This window comes from Acanthaster planci, linkage group LG12 (assembly GCF_054643075.1).
Source record: "Acanthaster planci isolate LZ-2023a linkage group LG12, COTS_SCS, whole genome shotgun sequence".
NCBI classification, from domain to species: domain Eukaryota; kingdom Metazoa; phylum Echinodermata; class Asteroidea; order Valvatida; family Acanthasteridae; genus Acanthaster; species Acanthaster planci.
In genome coordinates, this window is record NC_141788.1 from 4272813 (window position 1) to 4291952 (window position 19140).

General features: G+C 41.5%; 2 protein-coding genes across 4 annotated transcripts in view; one reads left to right on the forward strand and one right to left on the reverse strand.

The window, feature by feature from the left end:
* The window catches only part of LOC110988465 (ras-related protein Rab-3C-like), a 40317-nt gene extending 34916 nt beyond the window's left edge, over positions 1–5401 (forward strand). For both annotated transcript variants that reach the window (XM_022251974.2, XM_022251973.2), the window contains exon 6: positions 532–5401. The gene's annotated coding sequence lies outside the window, so the exon portion shown is untranslated. The remainder of the gene's footprint in view (positions 1–531) is intronic.
* A 932-nt stretch (positions 5402–6333) lies between these two features.
* LOC110988474 (uncharacterized) lies at positions 6334–18333 on the reverse strand. 2 transcript variants are annotated; one of them, XM_022251996.2, is made up of 6 exons: positions 18014–18333; positions 14358–14688; positions 13490–13561; positions 12143–12226; positions 10887–11124; positions 6334–9881 (listed from the first exon to the last, which is right to left on the reverse strand). In XM_022251996.2, exons 1-6 carry the CDS (start codon positions 18204–18206, stop codon positions 9429–9431), a joined length of 1371 nt encoding a protein of 456 aa, XP_022107688.2. In that variant the 5' UTR covers positions 18207–18333; the 3' UTR covers positions 6334–9428. The 2 variants fall into 2 exon arrangements, with proteins under 2 accessions (XP_022107688.2, XP_022107686.2); XM_022251994.2 differs by having other exon boundaries at positions 13490–13564.
* Positions 18334–19140: the final 807 nt, after the last annotated feature.

Sequence of the window (19140 nt, forward strand, 5' to 3'; positions counted from 1 at the left end):
GCAAGTTTTCCAACAGTACATGCTGAAACTGAAGTGCATCCCAGATTCCAAGGTCATTTGGGAACAGCAATGTGCATGCAGGAGGTCTGGCTGCCCTTTCAGCCCAGTCACACGTTGACTCGCACATGTGCTTTGTTCTCAAATGACCTCACCCATTGAAACACTGAACTGGCTCACTTTTGTCATTGGTTACTGGCCTATTTTATCCAATCTCTCCCCCCCCCAAAAAAAATTTTAGGATTGATCACATGAATTAACAGGTCCCTATTCATGACAAGGTTGGAATAAGAATTTATGATGTCAAAATTCTCCATTTCAGCTTTTCTCTATTTCAGCGTCTAAGGGGGAAGGACTTAATAAGAATCCGTATATGAAATGTGCCATTGGCCACTGTTTTGACAAGGTTTGCCCACATTGAATGTCGTTGATTGAACAAGTAGGGCGGCTGTCTCTATCCAGTGGCTGGATTTACATTGACAATTTTGTCAACGTCAGCTAAAAGGTCTTTTCTCTCCTTGTTTTCATCTCCAGTTCCTTTCTCAGACTCGTAGATGCATCAACCCAGACTCCGGATACTGACAGGAGAAAGGAAAGACGTAGGCAGCCCTTGAACTGAAACATGACACCCCCCACCCTAAGCTATTTATCCCCTCTGCACGCTCTGTGCATCCAGTAAGTACTAAATCCTTGTTGCCGCCATCATTGCAGCGTGAACATCCACGGCAGAGAACAGAAGAAATCTCCAGGTTTTTCTTTGGGCGTCACAAATAGGAGACCTGTCAAATGAAATAGCAACTGCCACTCCCAGCCTCCTTGGCCAGTCTGTAAACAAGTAATTATTTTTAATGGGGAAGAAGGAAGGACAAAAAATTGACTAAATATAAACTACAAGACAGTAATTTGATTTTTTTAATCCAAAAAGTGGAAGGACACATTTTAATAAATTTTATTTGAAATGAAATTACCTTTTCTTGTCCTTGTGCACAAGTTGGATGCACAAATTTATTATCTCAATTAACGTTGCCTATTTGTATCTTTGTTGCTGGAGGCCCACTAGGAGAATCAAAACTGCAGACACAGATGTATTGACTTGAAATGTCAGACAAATTGGGAGGAAAATCATTGCAGAGAGTGGCGATGAAGATTTTCAATCCTTTGTCAAAAGTTAAGACATGACTAACAGTAATTAAATACTTCAGCGTCTCCATCTGCCAGTAGATTGTCCGATATGAAGGTGAATTTTTTTCTTCTTTTTGACGCGGAAAATGAAATTCTGACGTTTGGGCTGGTGTCGTGTTTGCAGCCATTTTACAGGGTTTTCCTCACTATTTGACGTTTGTGTTGGTAAAAATTACAAAATTACTTGACATCTCATTCACAATTTCCTATCATTTGGAAGAAATTGCAGTGCAGCAAATGTTAAGTATTCATGTGATTTGCGTCGCGATATTTATTACATTTATGGCTGTAACTATCAAGAAGCACCTGAAACAGATATTTAAAATTTTAAATAAAAATTGTCAGCAAATGATTTTAAATAAAGTGCAAGTGGCAAAACTTTGTTAGCTGTTTATTTAATATCTTGATGAAATTGTTGAATTACTGCTGAAACACAAAAATCAGGTGAAAGCAAATTTGTTTTCGAAATGTTGGGATTGGACATTGTTAGACTCTTCTGTTGACTTGAAATCTTGCTTAAAGGGTCCCCAGAGGGCACTGTCAGATTTGATTGGTCGCTATGTGTTCTGATGATTCGTGTGTAAGAGGTGAATATGTTTGTAGGCAGATGCTGTAGATATAAACGATGTGACAAATGGTTGGAAATTAGTGTTTTATTTTGAAAACTTCTCATGTGCAAAAACACACAAGTTTAAAGTACACAGAAAACTGTAAAATTAAGTTTAAATTTTCACTGTTTGACGGTGGTCAAAATGAGGCATTGGGGCCATCATGTGGCACATCATTTATATCTCAGAGAATGTTCACATTGCATTTGTACATCCGTGTACAAGTCGTTTATTGGGTTTCTTGGCCCTAGGCTGTGCTTTCATTCAGAACTTTAAACATGTTAAAAATCCATTGCTGTAAATTAACATTAAAAGGAAAAGGTTTTTAAAGTGAGACCTCTGAGACACTTGGTGGTGGCAGACACAGCAGTCCCACAATGCCACGCTAGTATTGTTTGTGTCCTGGGTGAATTCATGTTCACATGCTCAAACCAACGCAAACAGTGGCGGAATTTTTGAGTGGGACCAGTGTGTTTTCCACCACCAAGTATCTTAAAAATCTTCCAATAGATAATAATCTATCTCAGCCTAGTTCCCAAATCTGCCGGCTGAGGTAGAGTTGCCCTGTAGACATCTGACAAGTACTTCATGCGCATGTTACGTTCATGCGCATGTTACGTTCATGCGCATGCATTGTTTAATCTGAAGGGAGCTCCAGACTTTGGAATAAACATAACAGTCGTGCAATGGATAGTTAACATGTCTTATAAATTACTTCTAAAAAAAAGGATAAAAGTACTAAAAAAAAGTGGAGGTTATGTATTCAAAGAGAGAGAGAAAAGTAGCAACAGTTTGATATTAAAACCAGGGTTAGAGGAGCGTGTGTTTAAATTTCAAAATCGTATTGAAGGCAATATATTAACAAGTTTTAGGTATATGGACAAGATTAGTTTAGCATTCTTTGTCTAATACACATGTACGTACTATATAATATATCCTTTTTGATGAATATGTGCACGTTAGTCTAACACCAGACCCTCCCTAACAATTAATGACAAAATGTTCTGCTGTTAGCTATTTGTAACATCTTGGATTCAGAAATATTTGTGAAAATTTTGTCACTCTCAGAAAGATTCTTTTATTGAAAAAAACTATTTCCATTGTCATTGATAAAAAAGGTAAAAGCTCTTTAAAGGTGCACCTACTTTTTGGAAGGTTGGAATGCCAGTCCAGACTGTTGGAGAGCTTTCAAGAAACTTTAATTATTTCTTTGTGGTGTTGGGTGCATGGCCAATTAAAGCCAATTTAGAGTGTAGTGTTACAAACAATACTGTAATCATGACAAAAGAGACTTGAAAGAAAACGTTGCTGCTAATTTTTGGTGGAATTTGATTGTAAAAGTGTCTGCTATCAAATGACTTGTATGAAGCCTTATCTCAAAACTTGGATCTAGTACTGACAGCAGCTCCAACACCATTTTTGAAAAATGGACTTTGGCTTCAGGTGTCGGGCTCTTGGTGCTTGCGTCGGTACACGTGTAGGAAGGCGTGTTTTAGATCATGCCTCTCACAACCAAGGAAAGGGCATGGAGCTCAATTGAATGACTCTATGGTTTGAAATTTGGCCAGTGGATGAGCCCACACCCAGCATGGTATAATTTAGTCTGGTACTTGCAGTTACCAACCAAATGCATATTTGCATCACTTGTTCAAGGCGTATGACTGAGATGGTGGACGAATGGTAACCAGTTGTTATTTTTACTGCATGAATCAGATGTAGATGCACTTTATCAAGTTTTCTTACATTCCCAACGATGTTGCTAGCTTGTTTATGTAGGTAGCTGGTTGTGTCAGCGTATGTGACATACATGTAAAATATCCTTTAATTGAACTGAAAAAAAAAATCCCAAACTTAACATGCTGCATGGTTGCATTTTAGTGAACATAATCATGCCAAACAAATTGTTTTTAATTCCAAGTTCCAACTATTGTAGATCTTGTCGTGATAAATTCCAAGCATTTGGTGTTCCTGACATGGAACTGTTTGGAGTTCCATCCATATTGTTGGCACTTCTTGCATTCACTTGAAAGAAAAGTTGACGAGTCTTGTATGGCTTTCGGTTTCAGACAATTGATGGAAATGGCTCTATTAAAAGAGGGTGTAGTCTTGAATCCAAACATACTGTTGGGGTTAAGAGCTGGGCGCTGCTGATAGGGCAAACTGATACACAGCAAACCGTCTGCTGTGTTATAATTACAGTGTCTTGACTCAAGTCTAGGCACAGTACATGTACATTGCACACGCTGGCCAGGGTAGGTTCAAATGTTATGTACTTGAACAGATACCGAGCAGGATATACCAGACAAGATATTGGACGGAGGGGTACCCGCCTTACCTGTCCAATCCCTGTACACACTGTAGACTATTGTTACCCAACACATCCCCCTAGAAGTCTGTAAAGAATTCCTGAGATTCCGATCAAACAATGACCAACATAAAGGCAGGGGGGTTCTCTCTGTCCCATATCTTGTTTCAAATGTACCACGATATATGGTAAAGGGCCCCCCAATGTGATGCGCAAGCTGCCTACTGCAACCCCTTGGAAATCTGAAAGGAATTCCATCAACACAAAAGAAGACACAATAGAAGGGGTCCCCCTTTGCCGCATATCATATGGACAGTCAGGTGTGAACAGGTATGCATGCAAGAACTGAAAAATTCTAGTATTGTTCCGGTATTCGAATCTGAACGACAAGGACTCTTTCAAGCTCTACGAATGTGTTGAAATGTGAATGCTTGTGAGGCCAACAAACTATTAAATTATAATTGGAATTGTTTTCATCGTAAATTATTTGTTCCGAGAAAATAAAAACCCTTCCAGAATATATATCTTCTTGCTAGTAGTCTTTCAGTGATGTATATAAACAGGTTACATACATGTACACATGGTATGGCTATACTGGTACTTGTCGATTTGAAACTCTCACGTGCAATGCATGCTTCTTTTAGTGAAAAGTCTCGTGCACTATCATTCCGCCGATGATAAACTGAACAGTTTCCTCTGTAAGCGTATTATCCAGGTAGACATGCTGCAACAAGTCGATTACATTTTCCCAACTGATAATTTCACTGCCAAGCAAATTCCAAGGTTTGTTTGAAATATGCTTCTAGTATAGACCAAGTTGGTGTTGTGAACACATTCCAGTTTTCAATTGTTTTCAAATCTGATATTTTCCTCTTCAAACAATATTGTGTGTATATATACCGCCCATTATCACAGTTAATAACAATCTCTGTGGAACAGAATAAGCCAAATAATTTATAACGTTGTGGCATGCTTGTCATGTTCTGAACTTTGTATTCCAATCTTGCTGTACCACCACGTAAAGGTAAATGAATCAGAACCGAAAGAAATGTATTTATATTTAAGATTTAAGAATCTTCAAAATTAATTTGAGTTATTCCATGTTTTATTTCCTCAGTAGTTATGCTTCATTCTTTGCAGACACTGTCCTATTTATGTTAGATTTTCCATGTTACTTCTAACTTATTCTCTTGCAGATTGGGAATAGGGTGTTATAATATGGCTCTAGTTCTCTGGTGCAGTAATCTGTATATTGTTGCGTGGTGATGATATAATAAAGATATTCATGTGAATAGTCAGTTGAATTTCACCTGTGTGTTGCCACTATATTTAATTTTTTTGGGGGGGCTGTTAAATTTGGAATCCTTACCTAGGAAGAGTGTGTGAAGGGTACACCCTATACGAGTGTTTTTTTTTTGAACTTCAGAAAGTCGATCTTGATGACCCTCGCTCTAGAAGATAGTGTTGAGCAAAGGTAATAAAAAGTAAAACAAAGCTTCATTTGGAACAAAGTGGATAATGCCCAGAATGAGTACGAAATAATGTATTGTTCAGAATAGCAACTTCACAGCACATGTACTTCATATGCTAAAATAAGCTATTCGTGAGTTAAATTTGAATAAAATCTAGCATACCGAGTTATCCGATTGCACATAAACCGAACAGTTTGAATTCCCCCGACAAAAGACACTCTTGCTATACCTCATGCTTCGGGTCAAGCTTTTGCATAGCAACCACCATCTCTGGAATGGACTGGCTCTTATGTAACGAAGCAAAAGCTTGCCCCGAATCACGAGGTAAAGCAACAGTGTTTTTAGTAGAGAATTCCAATTATGTTCATGTGAACTCAAAGAACTCTGTGTACCTGATTTTATTACATTTAACTCGCAAAAAAGGCATACTGCCAACAGTCAATTACACATTTAAGTTGAATGGGAACCAGAAATTGTCTTGAAAAATAGGGGGAGGCGGCACCCAGATATTTGTACTTTTATATCTGGGCTGGTCTCTTGCAAACAAGTGTGCTGCTTGACAATCAGACAGTTAAATCAAACTGTGCTTCACAGAACACTCGTCTTGGAAGTTTCAAAGATATACATGCACTACAACACTGGATTCAATAAACTGCTGGTGACCCAATAGCTTGTTTCTAGACTTATCCTGATAACTCAAAAGGTAACAGTTGTGTGTTGACACTTGACAGACTTAATCCAAACTCAAATAACACATACCACTCTGATATTTTTCTTCCACCCAATAGCAATGTTATTCAGTCGGTGCTACGTAAACAATACATCAAGGCATAATGGTAAGCATAACATGAAATGAGGCTGGAGGGAAAAAACACAGCTCCACAAACTGGAGCTTTGAAGCTTTCTCAAAATAACCTTGCAACTATTCTCTTTTTAATTCCTTTTTTATTCCCTATGAGCTGTCATTCACAGAAGATTGCATTGGTCATCCATCTACAATTAATCTTGGGTACTGAAGATATGTATGAATCATAATGAACCTTGCCTTTTTACATCATCTTATAAAACACTGACGATACATCACACCCTCATCATGTTTTTAAAATTAAATCGCAGTATAAAATCAAAGACTCAGTTCAGTGACGACACATCTTCAGATATTTCCTCCAAATTTGATTTCTGAGGAGAGGAAGTTTGTAAGCTGCATCTCTTCTGTACAAAGCATCAACTGCTGACACATGCGTATGTACAAAGCAATGCTAAGCAGTGGTGAACACTACACCACTTTCTCTAAATGCCCCGCGTCACTGATAGTGCCACACTTTGTTTTCATGTACGCTCAATGAACCCTGAGCCCCACTGGCTCTTTTACTGTACATGTTAAGAAAGTGTGATGTCATTCGGTACAGAGGCCTCTTCAAATCAGCAGCAGAATTGCCAAAATTCCAAAAATAAAGTTCATGGGCTACTGAGAGAAATAGCACCATCTGGAAGCCAACGTTATTGGCAGAGAATAGAGGCAGAGGTAGACATGACTTTTGATAGCAAGAATGACCCCTTAATAGTCGAACCTCGTGAATAAAAGGTCCTTTAGACTTTGTAGATTACCTTGTTATAGCAGGAACATTGTATTAGGAATGAAAACTATGAACAAAAGATTGGGACCTAAACTTTCCTTGTTAAAAGCAGAATAGTCGACAAACAGTGCTCTTGTTAACTTTTCGACATCAAAAGCTTGTCACTGGCCGGGTACTAAACCAGTACACAAGGCTCCACAAGCTCCATTGTCACTTCTGCGTCATTTATGACACCAGCAGGAAAATTGCCATTCTTGAAATTGAACTTTCAATACAATTCATTCTAAAGGTCCACAGGATAATGCAGGATCACCACTGCCATGAAGTACTAGAGAAGAATAAGGCAGGTTGGTAACTCACACAGATGCAAATGCCGTCAACACAGTGAGAGGAAATGCAGTGCGAGTCTTAAATTCCACTTGAGCTGTGAAAGATCACTTTCTGATCAATCGGTACAAGGTAGCAACCCCTTAACCCTAAACCCCATAGGCCTTTTTGCTCGGGACCTTCCTCAATTCTCCAGAATCCTCCAATTTGGGAGTGCAGAATAGTTGGATTCTCCCTCAATCCTCCAAACTTTCTTGAAAATGTTACTTGGAGGTATGACTACTGCCTCGATCCTTCAAAATCCTCCAACAATTCCTGTCATTATTTTGAGGCAGTGCGAATGGCATTCTTGAGCAGTGCGGTTGATTCAAAAGAAATATCGGGCTCAATTTATACATGACTGAGCAACAACACAAGGTCTAACCCACGACCTTCACTCATGGCATCCTTAGCAATCAGCCATGCACTTTTGCCATTCACCCTCAATCCTCCAAAATCCTCCAAAACTGCCCATTGGATTTTGGATGATTGAGGAGGGTCAGGTTGAAAATTGAGTTTGACATTTGAGTCCACAACCCAACATATGGTTAACGCCACAGAGAAAGGACACTTTCTTTATGGGTCAACCAGATAAATGGCATCTTTCCACAGCAAACATTCTGCAATAATAACCAGTGAACTGTTTCATTTGCATCTTTGTGTGACTTGAGCCTTAAACAGTGACTAAAAGACTAGGTAAAGGGTCTCAAGCAGGTACCAGAAATTGCACGCATATGTTGAGTATAAACACAGATATGAATTCTAATTTTTCCCCAGCCTCATTTCATTGAAATTGGAAAAAAAAATTGTGAACACGCTAACAACCTTATACAAAAAAACACTTGTCAAGCCTTCAATTTGCACAGAATCTTCTTCAGGTATCAAAAACCAATTAATTTTTACACAGTTGTGTCAGTTGAAAACAGTTCAATTTTCTTCTGTAGCTTCATTTGACTTTGGCTCAGTCTGTGATTCCCATTTAAAGTTTTTTGTTTCATTTTTAAACTAACGATGACCTTTTGAAGCCAAACAATTCCCAAAAAGTTTCCCCACTAAGTTGGCAAAAGTTCGTACGGATTTCTTTACAATTTAACACCAAGATCTAGGATTCAACTCTCAAGATCAATGCACCTTTGGGCCATAATATTTTACAAAATAAACAAGACAAGTAACTTCTGTGAGAAGGGGGGGATGCTTTTTCATAAACATAAGAAAATATCAAAAAAATCTTTCTGATCGTAATTTTCAGTATATAAATTTATCAACGGCCCAAGGACCGCATTGCTACAAGAAAATCTCTCTAATTATTCACATAAAAGAGTTTGGAAATAAAACATCTCCTCACATCTTGAAAAGAATCACGGTCTGTCAATAAAGTACTTTTTCAGCTATTTCAAGTAAAAACGGAAAAAGGAGCAATTTTTTTTACCAGGCATCAGTGCACCACATGCACATAATGGCCTGCTTTGTGGATGCCAAGATGTATTATTAACCAACATGGAAAGGGACACACAATGAAAAAAAAAACACGAGATCGCAAATCCTTTCAACTGTCCGCCGCTTAAATTAAAGTGACAATCTCTGGGATTTTCTGACATCTGGTGGATGACCATTTCTTTCCTGCTGGCATTCCGCATTACAAGCACATGATATCATCTCCATTGGGTGCAGGGAAATAAAAAGAAGAATGGGCGAACACATTGCAGGGTAGAAAATGTGAAACGAGCTAACCGCTGCCATCGTTCCTTGTCATGAGTGTCATTCAGTTCAGGCCCATAGGCCTCTTTTTTTTTTTGGTAGCGTACAACATCATGTACAATTTGTGTGTGTGTGTTGTAAGTGAAATTGTTGAAGCTTCCTTTGCAGTAAAGGTGAGCCCAACCAGCAGCTTTCCTATTGCGAGGCTGCAACGAGGTGTGGCTTACTTGGAGCCCAGAGAGGGGAAATCCTCTTCACTGGTCATCACTGGGGCCTGACTGCTGGCACCGCCGCCGCGGCCACCGCCACGGCTGCCGCCACGGCCACCACCACCACCGCCACCACCACGGCCGCCACGGCCACCTCCACGGCCCCGCCCACTTCCACCACGCCCTCCAAAGCCGCCCCCCCGGCCACCACCCCGCGGGGTGTACCCACGATCGTTTTCGGTTGCGTCACGGTCACGGTCGCGCTCACGGTCACGGTCAAAGTCACGCGCGCCACCACTGCCACCACGGCCGCCACGCCCACCTCTACCACCACGCCCACCGCGTCCCCCACGCCCACCCCGGCTTTCTCCAGATTGACGATCCGATTCATTGAAGCTGATGGTGATATCCACAAGCTGGGCCTTGTTTGAGCGATCCTTGTGTGGGTGTTCGGCTGTGACCACAGGCTGAGAGGGAGAAAAAAGCCGGGCTTTATCAGATTACATGTATTTATCACTAGTCTAAAAAGAACACAAAGCTTTCTGAGGCATTCACTAAAATTGTTTTCCATTTGTTTAGTGAAAACCTACATCCAACTGTGATAGTCTTACTCTTCCAAGTGAACCCCTACCTCTGACAAAGATTTTCTCAGATCAATAACCCTGCCTACGCAATACTTCTATCTCCTACTCTTTAGTGAACAAGTGCAGTGTCACTAAATATCTCCAACAAGAACACCATGCTGACCAAAATAGATGTTTAGGTAAAGGCAGGGTTTCATGAGGTCATCTCTGATTTATTTTTATCATCAGAATGTTTCAAAGCCCTTTCAAAACATGGACAAAGTGCCCGTACCAAAGTCAAAGTGGGAAAAGCTCTGTCAACCTTTCTCACAGTCCACTGATATCACTACAATGCTGATTTTGGGGAGGATAATCAGGAAGGGTTGCGGCAAAGACGTTATGGAAACCTTTTCCCTAAGGCCGCCCATTCTCTCAAGCAACTTGTTCTCACTGGCAAGATGCACAATTCCATCGAGTGCCATTCCTGATTGGATGGTCTATACGGAACAGAGATGATCCTCGGGGGTTCTTGCCCTGAAAAGCCACAAACTCGCTCTATCCTTTCAAGAATCACAAGTTTTTGTTGGTTTATCCCAACCCAAATCAAGTCGATCTTAAACATCCCAACTCCACTTTTAAGTCACAGATAGTCCAGAATTCAACCTTTTCCTCTGCTTCCTTACACGGGCATTCCATATCACTTGACTGAATTTGATTTAAAAGCACAGCTGTTAACTGAGGGCACGTCTGCATAAGTTTCATTGGAAATACACGAGATGACTCTCCCCAAACTCAAAGCTTGGCATGTGGATGTAAACTCCAAATTTAACTCAAGATACATTTTTCCAGACTTCAATTTTGTTGAAATTTCATTTTACAGACCCCCCCCATTCACCGGCAAGGTCTTACCTTCTCCTCCTCAGATTTCTGCTGCTTCTTGAGGGCCACGGTCTGGTCCCATTGGCTGGTGTCCTCTCCTTCGCCGGCGCGGCGTACGTTGAACTGGGCCTTAGAGCGCTCCTTGGACAGCTGCTCCTTGTACTCATCCAGGGTCAGCTCCCGAGTGCCCTCTTCCTCCTTGGGGCTTTCTTCCTCGCCCTCCTCTGCTGCCTCGCCTTCCTTGCCCTCGCCATCTTCGGTGGTTTCCCTGCAGGAAGGGGGGAGGAATGCATGACTTGGTCGAGACTCGGTTGAAGAAAAAAATCTACTTAAATCCTAACAGGTGCAGTGAATTGCAGCAGGTGTGAAAAGCCAGTGTAGTTTACTGCACCAGGCATTCAACCCGAATGACCTGCTCACATGGAACAAACATTAGGGAGCTGGTCCCACTGAACAATGCCACTGTTGTGACAATGAACTTGTGGTGACTGACAACCACTGACTCCGAGGCTGTTTGGCCTTGGGGCGAGTTGACCAATTGGATCCTGTTACATTGGAGCCAGCAAGCCACTGTGACAAATGATGCAGACTGATGCATCTGGCAGAGATTACAGCCAAATCACCTTGAGGGATAGGATTAAGTTTACAAGGAAAACCCGACATACCAGATGCAACCAGAGTAACATTTGGGGGTCACATTTAAGCTCACTTGCGATCTTCTCAATCCCTGGATGTGGCATGCACGCAAAATAGGTATGCATAGGTCCTGTCCAAAACAACCCTCCAGAGTTGTCTATTGTCAGCACTTGACCACTGACCACATGCTATGCGACTGAAGGTTACAAAGACCTATAATGGCCAAAATCTAGGCACGAGATTCACGTTACATTTGGTCTTTTTATCTTACACCTTTTTCACAGCATGTCATCAAATAAATATCACGAGATGCAAAGGACCTGTTTGCTTCACACAAATCTGATCTCGATCAGTGGACCCAGGGCTGGTTCACTCCATTCATCAGGAGGGTTCTGGTGTCAGTGAACCAACGACGGCTCACTGATCCCAATGCGGATCAATAAGAAACAAACAGACCTAAAGCCAGCATCTCTCTGTATGTGCCAACTTCCAACAACTCTCAATGACGCCTCATGCGGCAGCTGATACGCATAGCATGCTGCAAGTCAGTCAGGGGAAAAAAGAGTTCTTTCCAAAGCTGCACGTGACTGTTGTGCATGAAAAGAGTTTTTAGTCAATACCACTGGCACTGAGATATTGTTACTGCTCACTTTGCTTGTGCGTCGGCATCCACAGGTTGTCCGCTATAGTCAGGAGTTTCTGCCTCATCAGTCAGGTTCGACGTGTTCAGGTCCCTGCAATGACAGTAAGAGGACAGTTCGAAATGAACCAAACAACGTCTTCAATTGAGGCCCGACAAGTTAATTGCCAGACCTACTCCAACTTGAAAAAGAATTCAAGAAAATTAATCAGCAGTCAACGTCTGCAGAACAGGGTGATTAAGCAATGATCGAAAGCCCTTCTGATCGTAGGAGTTCGCTGGATTCAGAAGTCTTCTACAATTCTATGGGTTTTTGTTTCGCTACTGCTGGAGTACCTCAAAAAAAAACTGACGAGGTTAGAATGTTTTGTTTTTGGCAAAGTCTGTGTTCTGTGAGCTCTTACAGTTTGTGCAAAAGAAAAAAAAGCATCTGGATGGACAATATAGATAAAAGAGTAAGGAAAAAAAAATTTGCCCAACTAGAAAGAAATTTGTTGACATATTTCGCCCTCTAGTCATTAGAGAAAAGCTTTTTCAACGTAATAGTTGGCAGTTTAGTGATAACAATGCCAGGCTTGTGACGCAAGTGCCCAATCAGTGACAGAACCTAACTAGTGATGCAAGTGGTACAGCAGTGAGAATGCTTTTTTACCATTGGTGTTTCAACCGATCTTACAGTTGAATCTTGCCAGGCTTGGTGTGGATATGCGTACAAGGATATCTCTGGCTTGAGAGATTTTCTACTCTCTGGTCTCATATAAAGTCAAGGTGCTTATTTTATGGCCACAGAGAGTATGGAGTGAGTGCACCAGAAATTGACTACGCAATTAGTGCGCCTTGTTCCCCACCTGATCCTAAAGGAAATGGGCCTTTGTCATGTAAGCTTACATCCCTGAGGGTTAGTGGAAATCAAATAGACTTGGATTTTGTTTGGCTAGCATAAATGTGAATAGTGCTTGACGTTCCCAGATTCATTCCAGTGTCAACCGTGCAGATGTTGGAATCTCCCCAGGCATGATTTCTATACACAAGTTACTTTATATTGAAAAAAATGGGAAATGACACAAGACAGGACACTTGAGTGTCACTGTTAGCATGCACCTAGCTCTATGCTACAGCCAGAGGACTTGTGTAGACACGAAACGACACATGACAAAACACTTAAATGTTACTGTTACCATGCATCTAGCTCTATGCAACAGTTAATGACTTGTACAGCTTCTAATGAAAACTGTCCATGTGAATGCAGCACATCCACCAACTTGTGGACTCTTGCAAGGAAGTGCCCCTAACTGCACGAGTCCATCAAGATGCTCCCGAAAGGTAAGGGAAGTGTGTTCCAGTGTAGTACACTCACCTCATGTCGTCCTTGGCCGTGCCCCAGTTGTGGGAGCCAGCGCCCTCCCGCTTGTCTTGGGGTTTCAAGGAGCTGCTGGAACAGAATAAGGCGTCATTTCAGCCCGTGAAGGCTCACATTAAGACGGGAATGCAGGGCTTGCTTTGTTCGGTCAAATGGTGCAACAAGGGTGCGACCACTACTATCAAAACAGCTGATAAGAGAATATTGAGCAAGCACAGATCCCCTTCATAAAGGTTGGACCTGACCAACAGTGGAAAAAATTAGTGGTTAGGGGGATGATTTCTATCTGTGAGAACTTTAAAAAAAACAAGGTCTTGGTGTAGTTGACTTCCTGCCGAGTCACAGGAGCCACAAATATTCCTGAGTGGATCCCATTGATGTCAGTTAACCTGCAAGTGCTGGTGGCAAGGAAAAATTAAGATGGGCTGAAACGGGCTGGACTTTAAACTAGTTATCCTACCCACCTTGAGGTTTTCTCAGTGACTAAATCAAACAGTATGTTAGATGGAAAATGTGCGAAGCAAACTCAGTGCAGAAAAGTCAGACAGGTAGAAGTTTCTGCTCATCATCAATTAACTGCAATACTGCCCTCCACTGAATAACAATGGTACAGGACAGGACAGCAGGTGTTTAACCAACATGCCTCTGGGACTTAAATAACAATGGCTGTGTCTGATTTAAAGGGTGCAAGTACATAAAATCAATTGAAATATCCTAGAAGCAAACAACTACCCAAAGGTGAAACAGACAGCTCCTGAAAATAATGAAACTTGTGTAGCCCCGCCCTCCCCCCTAGTGGCACAGGGTGGCACAGGGTGCCCAACCTGAGGTTACCTGCACTATCACACCTCAATTTTATTAGTACCTCTTATCATTGCCGCTGTGGCGATCAAATTCCCTCTTGCCTCGGAAGTCGCGCCCGCCGGCGAATCCAACGCGCCCTCTTCCACGGCCTCGGCCCCGCCCTCTTTCGCCCCTGGGAGGCCTGTCGCCTTGCTCAGCTCCCCGGTACACTGGCCGGTCCGACTTCTCACTCCGGAACTCTACCGGGGCATGGTTTTCCTGGTTCTCGCTGGTGTCCTGATCTCGCCTTTCACGGGGCGGTCGTCGATTCTCCCCACCTTGGCGAGCGCTTGAACCTCGGTTCCCACCTCTTCCGCCTGACCTTCTAGGCTCCACAGGCTCTTGCCGCGTTTCTATGGAAGAACAGGTTTTTCAAATCAATCAAATTTGGATGGTTAAAAATGGTGTACATGTAACTAAGCACTTCAAAATAAATTGGAAATGTGCATAGAAGTAAACCTTTTAAAGCAACCTGCACATAATTCTCAATAAAACTCATCCCAGGGGCTTAAATTTCTCCAAATTGAAGCTTATTTTGATCTCAGAACTCTTCATGAAAAGCACAATCAGGGCTCTAACTTCAACTTTTTGGGGGCAATGCCATTTTTGCCTCACGAAATGGGACATTTTAAGGGGCAACAAGGCCAACATTTCTACAGAGGAAAGGCACTGAGGTCAAGGTGTAAAGTATTCTACAAATGAGCTAAGAAACTGAAAAAAAAAGAAAAATGGTGTTTGATGTACTTGGGCTATCATATTCATTTCACAACCCAGGAATTATTCCAACATTTCTTAAGACAAAACATCCTTTTACAGGATGGAACAGGTCGATTTCCTGACGAAGTATTTCTGAAATTCATGGAAAATTTATTCGTAAAAAAGAATTCCAGTGAATTTTTAAAAAGAAAACTTGTTTTGCTTCAATTTTGACACATCTGTTTCGACTGCACAGAGTGAGCCCACTAACCTTATCCCATCAGGCCGCAAAGTTGACCAACCTATTACATTTTGCAAAAATCAATTATGCACGTGTAGTTGAGTCTACTGTGTGCATGCACATGCGATCAAAACCTGGGATAAGTATATAAACACTATAGACAAAGTAAACCTAGCCTTAGCTCTAGGGGCCCGTATCAGACACAGGGAAAAAAATCATTTACCAAGGGCAAAGATGGGACTTTAATCAACGGAGATTATGAATGATTGTGGGGGGAGGACTGAAATTTATCCCAAAAACAGCCCTAGGCGATCAAGGCCACAACCCCTTGTGATTTGTTTTTTTCGGACAAATATTTTTGGGGTCATGTTGAGGTCACTGCATAACCTTTCCTAGCAAACGCATTTCCGCTACTCCGACGACTGTTCCAGTACGTGTAATGTGTTATCCAATGAAAGGTCCCGTCCATGTCACGTATGAAACAAGAGACAAGCTGTAGTTGGTGAATGTCATCAGCACTCCATTCAACCAATAGAAATTTTTCTTTCATTTGCGAGCGTAAGGAAACTGAATAGAAAGAGACTGGAGCCACGTTGAATGTGATGAAGCCTGCCACACTGCTAACAACGATGAACCTTCACCTGAATGAGCTGGGCAGGCAGGCAGTCATGGACACAGCGTGGTAAGACAAATTCTCATAAATTTCACTATTTTAAATGGTAAATGTAAATGACCTCCCCTTCATGCCATACAAAATTGCATCCTGGGAGACCTTGCGAAATTACAGGGGTAGAATCGGTGTAACGGCATAGAAATGTCACGCAAACCGAAGTAGTGCCATGTTGGATATGACTGTTTACGTTGCTATCTGTAAGCTTTGCATAAACCTTACAGTTCTGGAGGTAAAGGCTTGGAGTAAAGGCTTGCACATGATGGAAGATTAGTTCACCTAGACTTGGCATGTACTAGGCAGAGTACATAGAGGAATAGAGGGCACTGTTCGATGGGCTTTGTATGTTTTTATCCGTGAATTCTTCACTATACTTAGGCCTATCTGAATTCTATACAAGTACAATTAATTAATTACTTGAATGTAATTCTTAATCGAGATGTGTACCGTGTGTGCATGTATCAAACCACTCACGTTAACACTAACCATAGAGAAAGGACACAGAAGGAGTTTAAACTGCCTGGGCTATACATGTGACATCTGGCCAATTACCGCTTTCTGGCATGCCTGGTATGTCCCGCCACGGGTCAACTCGTACCCGGGTTACCCCAAAATATGCACCAATTTAACTAGTACCCAGGTCAACTCACACCCGAGTTAACTCCTACCCAGGTTGGCTTGTACCCCCCTGGCCCAGTCAGCAGAGAATACGCAGTGCATAAATTAATATGAGTTTTAATGTTTGCATTTATTGATCTATATTTAAGTATAAAGTTTGGATTTTTCGTCGAAAAATCCCCCAGTGTTTAGAAGTTCAGCTATCCTAGTATAGCTTATCATAGCTTGGCACCAAAGTATATGTATATTCAAGCTTTCGGAGTGGTACGAGAACGGCGACCAACCGGCTCTTTTCAGAGCCAACCCATCTTCAAAAAGAGATAGATCTGCCTGCTGCTTGTTTGATGATTAACAGAAGAACTTTTTTCCTTGTTGTTCTTTTTCTTTTGTACGAGTTGACCGGGATACGAGTTAACTAGGGTATGAGCTGACCCAAAATTGTATGTCCACAGCCAAAGAGCAGCGAGTGCTTGCCACGTACCATCTGTTTCACAACCACAAAATCCCTTTATATGCTTTGTATCGCTGACGCAATTTTTGCTTGTAATCTGCATCCTTAAAACTTTGTGTACTGAGGTATAGGAAATTGAATATTCATGCATTTGTGGGTGCATGGTATATCACGACAACATCAAATTTAATGCTTGCGCAGTTGCTTGTATTATGCAGTGTGCCCGAAATTAGATGTGCAGTCATTGCATTAATGTAAGCTTTCTCCTGGAGTTATTTTGGCAATAAATTGCCCCGTTGTTCGCAAGATTTTGTTTTGTTTGAATAATTTTTATTATGGCATTTGCATAAAAGTGTATTTTTATGAGATTTCATGATCACTCCCTGTGATGTAATAGCGCAGTTTGCTCTTTATGAACTTAGCTTTCTAGCAGCAGTCAACATTTTGTTGGTCAATCTTAGTCAAGTTCGTATCAAGTCTTTGAAACTAGTGATGTCATGGATGTATCGGAGGGAGGGGAAGAGAATTACAAACTTTGCATGGATAACGGAACAGTGTATCAAAATCAAAAAAAGATTACTCACAATGGCAAAAGCAGGTCTAATATCAGGGATTTTTCTTTATTTCCTGGCGACAGCCATAATTTATAATTTTTTATTGCAAGCAAAACACAACAAGTAATAATATTAGCCTACTGCTAGGCCCTATACTGGCCTTGCTTGTCCAGCTAAGATGCAGGCAGTACTCGGGCATTTTTGGAATGTTTTCTATTATTCTTCTTACTCAGCAGCGTCGATCACTGAACACTTTGAATTGCCAGAGTTCCAACTCCTGTGTCCTATGCATTTATCGTACTCATGGTTTAAATATGGCGGCTTCCAGTACATGTGACTGCCAACAGCGCTCGCAATATCACATTAAATCAGACGCTCTGTACCATATTTATGCACAGAAATGATGGAAAATCAACAAAGATAAGGCAGATCGTCAAGATTAGTTTACCTTCAGCTTTAGGCTTCTGTTGTGGCTCAGGTTCTTTCTTCTCCGCCTCAGCCTTCTTTTTCCCCTCGCTCTTCTTTTTCTTGTCCTTCTTCTGTGATTTTGTTTCGGTCGGAAGAATCTCCAAGGGATCTCCGACCATATCCATGTCCAGGTAGAACCTGTTTTTCACTTGTACGGAATATTGGGAATCCATTTTTGTCGATTTCTTCGACAAAATAGAGGATGGCAATGGATTCTTTTCGTTATAAATTCAGTCGCATTTGTGCTGGTAATGTTGGGCCCCGTCCAATATGGCGAAATGGAAGACTAGCATGCGATTTTGCATAGCGCGAAAGCACGCATTCAGTCAACGCAGCGCTGGTAACCGTTTTACCAAGGGATATCCTGATGTGGGCAGGGGACAGTACCAGCCAATATTACAGGGACCAAAATATACATGAGGGCGCTGAATTTTTAATGTAGCTGCGATTCGAACTTTTTGTGTGCATGTAGTGTGTCCACTCCAACTTAAGGAACAATCTTCAACACAAGCAATCACTCTCAAGACGGGATTTTCGAAAATTTGTTTATTTGTTTAGTGTATTTGACCCATCTTTAACGCCGAACGACACCTAGGTCTAGTCTGTTCACCATTTCTTTTAATTGCACGAGTTTACCATGAATACCGGAATTGCCTTATATGGGCAAAATGACGCTGGACCGACACTCAATCGATACGCACATGTGTACATGTACGTGGTGTACATGTACAGTACATGTATGCTAGCTAGTGCATACATGTATATGGGCCCGCTCTGTTTTTAGTGTTGTTTGAAACTTTGAGTTTTGTTTTAAATACCGACTAAATCTGTTTTTCCAATTTTTTAATCAAGCAGCCACGTTCACGTTCTTCATAATGCACACGCTTGTAAGTTGTAGTGCCTTCACTTGTTAGTTATCCAAGTGATAATCTCCTATCTGAGAAACTCGGCTAATTTTTCAGCATGAACATCGTTCTTCAGGATTGTGTTTGAAAAGGAGAGAGTCAAGAGTGGTTCCAGAGGCCAACTTTTTTGGGTTAATATTGGTTGCGTTTTGGGTGATTTGGAAATGAAATCTTTATGGCCTCTCTGAAAAGTGAGCCTAAA

Coding starts and splice junctions, on each gene's coding strand:
- LOC110988474 (XM_022251994.2), bottom strand. CDS start 18,206: ATGGATTCCCAATATTCCGTACAAGTGAAAAACAGGTTCTACCTGGAC. Junction 11,125..12,142: donor GATGCCGACGCACAAGCAAA/GTGAGCAGTAAC, acceptor CCCTTCCTGCAG/GGAAACCACCGAAGATGGCG. Junction 9,882..10,886: donor AGAAATCTGAGGAGGAGAAG/GTAAGACCTTGC, acceptor TCTCCCTCTCAG/CCTGTGGTCACAGCCGAACA.